At 39.2% G+C, this 7,500-nt stretch overlaps 2 protein-coding genes across 2 annotated transcripts in view; one reads left to right on the forward strand and one right to left on the reverse strand.

Moving 5' to 3' along the window:
* The window catches only part of lmf1 (lipase maturation factor 1), a 36,410-nt gene extending 36,384 nt beyond the window's left edge, over nucleotides 1-26 (reverse strand). The window contains 1 exon segment of the mRNA XM_079595469.1: nucleotides 1-26. This exon segment is cut by the window's left edge and continues 202 nt beyond it. Coding sequence (XP_079451595.1) covers nucleotides 1-18 — 18 coding nt within the window. The 5' untranslated portion in view covers nucleotides 19-26.
* A 963-nt stretch (nucleotides 27-989) lies between these two features.
* The window catches only part of sox8a (SRY-box transcription factor 8a), an 11,711-nt gene continuing 5,200 nt past the window's right edge, over nucleotides 990-7,500 (forward strand). The window contains exons 1-2 of the mRNA XM_079595366.1: nucleotides 990-1,541; nucleotides 5,224-5,444. Coding sequence (XP_079451492.1) covers nucleotides 1,162-1,541; nucleotides 5,224-5,444 — 601 coding nt within the window. The 5' untranslated portion in view covers nucleotides 990-1,161. The remainder of the gene's footprint in view (nucleotides 1,542-5,223; nucleotides 5,445-7,500) is intronic.

The following is a 7,500-nucleotide window of genomic DNA, read 5'->3' on the forward strand; positions in this document are numbered from 1 at the left end:
CTCACCGGAGGACGCCATGTTTTCGAAATGCTCTACGCATGCGTAGGAAATCACGCGCAGCGGACTGACCAATCAGAGGACAATGCGCCTCTGCCAACACAACCTTCAGACTGAGCTTCTATAAAGTTTGTTTAGGCTGTTCTTCTCGACTTGGTAATAATTGTTTAAATAAAAACTGTTCACCGTGTGACAAGAGCTAAAGTATTATTCCATAGTTCAGGTGGGAAAAGTTTGAAATCTAAAATGAAAGCTAAATTGATGTTTATAAATTCTAACACTGTCAATTAATCGCATCTAACGTGTGTGTGTGTGTGTGTGTGTGTGTGTGTGTGTGTGTGTGTGTGTGTGTGTGTGTGTGTGTGTGTGTGTGTGTGTGTGTGTGTGTGTGTGTGTGTGTGTGTGTGTGTGTGTGTGTAACGTATGTTGACCTTTATCGGGGCATGTTGTCACACAATACGGGGTTGTCAAAAAAATGAATATGCCATTACATTAAACTTTACAGCACAATTTAGTAAATATGTTATTTAGATAAATATTGTAGGCTACTTAATAGCTTGTATTTAACATTTAAAACAACTTCATATAAATAAACAAAGTTCAAACTTTGAGTTCAAATCTTCCTTATGTGTTGTTTTATTGTGTTCACTTGTTGTTTACACAACAGCTATATCAAAAATATAAACATTATTTGTGCAGTGAATTATTGTAAAACACAGTGAATATATTTTGTGTTTTATTCAAGTCAGGTTTATTAACTTAGCCTGTAAGTGTTTTCATAATACAGTGGGCGAAAATTGGATTATTCAGGGAACCCATGAGCAGTTATGGCATTACGGTGTAATTTGTTAGTCAATTATGTTCAATTAACTGAAAAGTTGCTGATGCACTGCACAGACCAATTGGAGAAGTTGCGCAAAAGCTTCTCCACCAATGAGACGAGAGAAGGAGGAGCGCGAGACTACAGAAGCCTCACAAAAACTTCTCGACTCACACACCAACAAGTTGTGAAATATTGCCAATTCCTCCGCCAGTGTTGATCCACGCAGATTCAAGAAACCCAGAAATCAACAGGTTTATCTGGGATAACTAACGCGAGCGCGCGCTCCGCGTAAAGTTACGCTCGTGTTATTGCGCATCTTCGGGTCAGAAAGGATTTAAAAAATGTCAAAGGAGCCGGATAAAACTAGTTCTGGGACCGAAAGCTCTTTTATTGGAGATCCGGACTCTGATTCACCGTCTTCTCCATCCGTGTCCGATGAGCAAGTTGCGCGAACCGGCACCGGCGAGCGCGCGGACAGCGAGGAGGACGCGCGTTTCCCACCGTGTATTCGAGATGCCGTGTCGCAGGTCCTCAAAGGCTACGACTGGTCCCTGGTGCCGATGCCGATGCAGGGACTCAGGTCTCTGAAGGACAAGCCGCACGTGAAGAGACCCATGAACGCGTTTATGGTGTGGGCGCAGGCGGCGCGCAGGAAGCTCGCGGATCAATACCCGCATCTGCACAACGCCGAGCTCAGCAAGACCCTGGGCAAGCTATGGAGGTTCGTGCACGGGTCACATTTTATATTACATTATTGCACATTATGTAGGCCTACTTACACAACGAGTTATTAAAGTAACACTAGGTTACTTTTCTTTTTTTTGCTCTCGGGGTCCCCCTACAGTTGGGAAACAGTATTGTCCTCTACTACTGTCGTAAACTCTGTCATACATGCACGTGCATTTGTTGACAACCATGATAGCCCTGAACACTGTAGGAGTTCACATGCAGGTGTTCTGCTTGCGTCGCGTGTGAAATGTCTTCATCACAGGTACAGTGGCATATATTTCAGCATGTCATATGAATATAATTTCATGGGTTTTATTTTTTTTCAAACGACAAATGATCGCGATGCTCATGTTTACAAGCCAGCGTCATTATAGTAGCCTAGTCTATTGGTTACCGTTTTACTGAATCTATATGATACTTCAATGCAATGTTTGAGTGGTAGATATAATAACCATATATCGTCAATATTATAATATCAAGCTACCATAGATGAATCTGCAAATTTTACAAATCGATTTGCAGCATTAGTATCGGCTCGTGCATGGCATGCACTCCTTACTTGTGTTAGTAGCCTATCCTAAATAGAAATAGCTAAAGATAGATAGATAGATAGATAGATAGATAGATAGATAGATAGATAGATAGATAGATAGATAGATAGATAGATAGAAAGATAGATAGATAGATAGAAAAGGTTTGAAGAAAGAAAGAAAGATAAATAGATAGATAGATAGAAAAGGTTTGAAGAAAGATAGATAGATAGATAGATAGATAGATAGATAGATAGATAGATAGATAGATAGAAGAAAGATAGATAGATAGATAGAATAAGGTTTGAAGAAAGAAAGAAAGAAACAAAGAAAGATAGATAGATAGATAGATAGATAGATAGATAGATAGATAGATAGGTAGAAAGATAGATAGATAGATAGATAGGTAGATAGATAGATAGATAGATAGATAGATAGATAGATAGATAGATAGATAGATAGATAGATAGATAGATAGATAGAAAAGGTTTGAAGAAAGAAAGAAAGAAAGAAAGAAAGATAGATAGATAGAAAAGGTTTGAAGAAAGAAAGATAGATAGATAGATAGATAGATAGATAGATAGATAGATAGAAAAGGTTTGAAGAAAGAAAGAAAGAAAGAAAGATAAATAGATAGATAGATAGATAGATAGATAGATAGATAGATAGATAGATAGATAGAAGAAAGATAGATAGATAGATAGAATAAGGTTTGAAGAAAGAAAGAAAGAAAGAAAGATAGATAGATAGATAGATAGATAGATAGAAAAGGTTTGAAGAAAGAGATAGATAGATAGATAGATAGATAGATAGATAGAAAGATAGATAGATAGATAGATAGAAAAGGTTTGAAGAAAGATAGATAGATAGATAGATAGATAGATAGATAGATAGATAGATAGATAGATAGATAGATAGATAGAAAAGGTTTGAAGATAGATAGATAGATAGATAGATAGATAGATAGATAGATAGATAGATAGATAGATAGATAGATAGATAGATAGAAAAGGTTTGAAGAAAGATAGATAGATAGATAGATAGATAGATAGATAGATAGATAGATAGATAGATAGAAAAGGTTTGAAGAAAGATAGATAGATGGATAGATGGATAGATAGATAGATAGATAGATAGATAGATAGATAGATAGATAGATAGATAGATAGATAGATAGATAGATAGATAGATGGATGGATAGATAGATAGATAGATAGATAGATAGATAGATAGATAGATAGATAGATAGATAGATAGAAAAGGTTTGAAGAAAGATAGATAGATAGATGATAGATAGATAGATAGATAGATAGATAGATAGATAGATAGATGATAGATAGATAGATAGATAGATAGATAGATAGATAGATAGATAGATAGATAGATGATAGATAGATAGATAGATAGATAGATAGATAGATAGATAGATAGATAGATAGATAGTTTTGTATTTGTCCTCGAAAGGAAATTTGTTTCCACCGTAGATGCGTAGCTACATAACACAAACACACATAACATGGTAAATTATCGACATATTATAATACAATAAAACATAATAACTGACATCACACACAAAAACACACAAAAAAACAACAACAACAAAGAGAACATAAGTGACGTAACAATGGCCGATTTTCTATGTATTTAGAGCTTGTATACAGATATGATAAAGACATGAACTGGTTTTATATCATTCAGCATCACTGAATCAATCTAAATAGGTTTATACCAACAAAACTCATTGTAGTGGTTACATCGGGCTCTTTAAAGTGACAAGTAACTTTGTACAGTGTATCAGATAGCATTGTTTCACTTATAGGATTTATTATTAAATAGACTTGTATTGTACACTCAAATGTTGAATCTTACTAGTATGATTTTTAGTTGAACTATAAAGCAGCAATTCAGACTTGTAATTTCAGACTTGTGTACTGGTCACTGTTACATTACAACAACAACAAATATATGAACATATGATTTATGAAAATGTTTTTTAACCATTTTTTAAAACTGTTTTGTTTTGACAAGATGTTATTATTATTGATTAACAGTATACTGTTTTTTTTTTTACGTTTTCATATTTTTTATTTTTTTTACATTTTATGCTTAGAACATCATAACTGATAAATTGAATTTAGCTGTAAAATGAAAATAATGTTTACTTTTCCTAAGTTGGCTAACTATAATATAACCAATAAATGTTATTATTTTGGGTCGGTACAGTTGCCTTAGAGCGTTAAAATATACGGGTCAAATTGACCCAAGAACATCACGAACGTAATAGTAATTTTGTTTGTATATGTCAAAACACATCAGCATGTTGAAACTTTGCATGCATGTTCATGATGATAAATGAGAAAAAGTCACAAAATATCAAGAAAAAAAACCATGTTAACCAGTATTTCCAACAACTAGAAAATCGAAACGGGTCAAATTGACCCACAACATAACACAAGGGTTAGGAAAGCGCTAGTGGCTAATCGAGTGTGTACTGGTCACGGTTGGGAAAGCGCTAGTGGCTAATCGAGTGTGTACTGGTCACGGTTGGGAAAGTGCTAGTGGCTAATCGAGTTTGTTCTGGTCACTGTTAGGAAAGCGCTAGTGTCTAATCGAGTGTGTACTGGTCACTGTTAGGAAAGCGCTAGTGGCTAATCGAGTGTGTACTGGTCACTGTTAGGAAAGCGCTAGTGGCTAATCGAGTGTGTACTGGTCACGGTTGGGAAAGCGCTAGTGGCTAATCGAGTGTGTACTGGTCACTGTTAGGAAAGTGCTAGTGGCTAATCGAGTGTGTACTGGTCACTGTTAGGAAAGCGCTAGTGGCTAATCGAGTGTGTACTGGTCACTGTTAGGAAAGCGCTAGTGGTAATCGATTGTGTTCTGGTCACTGTTAGAAAAGCGCTAGTGGCTAATCGAGTGTGTACTGGTCACGGTTGGGAAAGCGCTTGTATTAGCGACAGAAGCTGCAAGTGAAACTGACACCGTTTAAAGGAATAAATGTGCAGCTGCTTGTAAACCATCTGTTTTTTTGCTGGATCACGTACATCTGCACCAGTTTAGAAACCAGCTAACATCTAAATGTTTGGTTTCTGACATGCTTTCGCACACAACTGCTTTATATCGTCCTCTTTCCGCCGGGTTGTCCAGGCTGCTCTCCGAGAGCGAGAAGAGGCCGTTTGTGGAGGAGGCCGAGAGACTGCGCGTCCAGCACAAGAAAGACTATCCGGATTACAAGTACCAGCCTCGGAGACGCAAGAGCCTGAAGCCGGGTCAGGGGGAACTGGACCCGGGAGCTGAGAAGATCCAGCATCCCAACGATCACATGTTCAAGATGGAGGCGGGAGTGAGAGGGATGCACAGTCATGCGGGTGAGTTATGCCAATTACTGTCCTGGAGATTGAGTTATACTATATAAAGCAGCAATTCAGACTAGTACTGTAAATAAATGTAACTGTTGGGATCAATACTCATTTCAGTAACACTTTGGCCCCTATCTTGCACCAGCGCAATGGACTGTGTACAGCGACGCATGTATCATTCCTATTCTGCACCCGCGCACAGCGGACTCTTCCCTCCACAGACACACGTCGGTAAATTAGGGAATGAACTTGCGCTCGGGGGGGGCGGTTCAGTGTAAAGAGGAGTGTGTTCCGGCGCAAACGTTCCCTGGTGATATTCTGCAGTTCCAGAAAACAACTCCGCCGCTGACCAGGAGAAACCCAGTCTAAAGACAGCGGCGCCGCGCGTTAGTCAGATGCTAATTTAAGTGCGCGTGCTTGGCCATTATGTAGCGTGTGAACAACACACACACTTTGATTCTCTCATCTAAACAGACGCAGCAGTTTTCATTTCTGCAAATCATACATTATTACAAGGAAAAATATTAACACACGAGAGAAATCATTGTTGTGTCTGTGAAGATGTGAAGAAATATCCATAACTCTTGATTACACATTTACCCAAATTATTATACGCCTGTTTAACCGAAGCTAATGTGTGTGTGTTTCTCCATCATCCTCAATGTCACTTCTCTGTGTTTTACGGCCCTGACGAGAACGTCGGTCTCCTCGGCTGTGAACCGCTCCTGGCGTGCGCCGGCAAACCCGCCGTTATAATAGCGATCCGCCGTTATAATAGCAATCCGCCGTTATAATAGCAATCCGCCGTTATAATAGCGATCCGCCGTTATAATAGCAATCCGCCGTTATAATAGCAATCCGCCGTTATAATAGCAATCCGCCGTTATAATAGCGATCCGCCGTTATAATAGCGATCCGCCGTTATAATAGCAATCCGCCGTTATAATAGCAATCCGCCGTTATAATAGCAATCCGCCGTTATAATAGCGATCCGCCGTTATAATAGCGATCCGCCGTTATAATAGCAATCCGCCGTTATAATAGCAATCCGCCGTTATAATAGCAATCCGCCGTTATAATAGCGATCCGCCGTTATAATAGCGATCCGCCGTTATAATAGCGATCCGCCGTTATAATAGCGATCCGCCGTTATAATAGCGATCCGCCGTTATAATAGCAATCCGCCGTTATAATAGCGATCCGCCGTTATAATAGCGATCCGCCGTTATAATAGCGATCCGCCGTTATAATATCAATCCGCCGTTATAATAGCAATCCGCCGTTATAATAGCGATCCGCCGTTATAATAGCGATCCGCCGTTATAATAGCGATCCGCCGTTATAATAGCAATCCGCCGTTATAATAGCAATCCGCCGTTATAATAGCAATCCGCCGTTATAATAGCAATCCGCCGTTATAATAGCGATCCGCCGTTATAATAGCGATCCGCCGTTATAATAGCGATCCGCCGTTATAATAGCAATCCGCCGTTATAATAGCAATCCGCCGTTATAATAGCAATCCGCCGTTATAATAGCGATCCGCCGTTATAATAGCGATCCGCCGTTATAATAGCGATCCACCGTTATAATAGCAATCCGCCGTTATAATAGCAATCCGCCGTTATAATAGCAATCCGCCGTTATAATAGCAATCCGCCGTTATAATAGCGATCCGCCGTTATAATAGCGATCCGCCGTTATAATAGCGATCCGCCGTCGAACAAGCGCACCGGCTCTTAAAGGGAATGAGAGGACGCTCTGATTGGTTTATTTCACGTTACGCCCAAACCACACCTATGAATAATGAAGCGACTGCAGACACACACATTTTAGATTTGCGTCGGGCGCAAGAGTCGTTTATCAAGAGCCGGTATAATAGCAACAGCGCCGGGATCCGCCCACAGAGTTACTTGCGCTTTGACACTTGCGTTTCAGAACGTTACAATAGGGCCCTTTATGTTACAGTGTTACATGTAGTTACTATAGTAATGACTATAAATGATGCATAATTACATGCAACGCACCCTAAAACAAAACAAACACTAATCCTAACTCTATAGTA

This window comes from Phoxinus phoxinus (genome assembly GCF_949152265.1).
Source record: "Phoxinus phoxinus genome assembly, chromosome: 21".
Taxonomy (NCBI): Eukaryota; Metazoa; Chordata; class Actinopteri; order Cypriniformes; family Leuciscidae; genus Phoxinus; species Phoxinus phoxinus.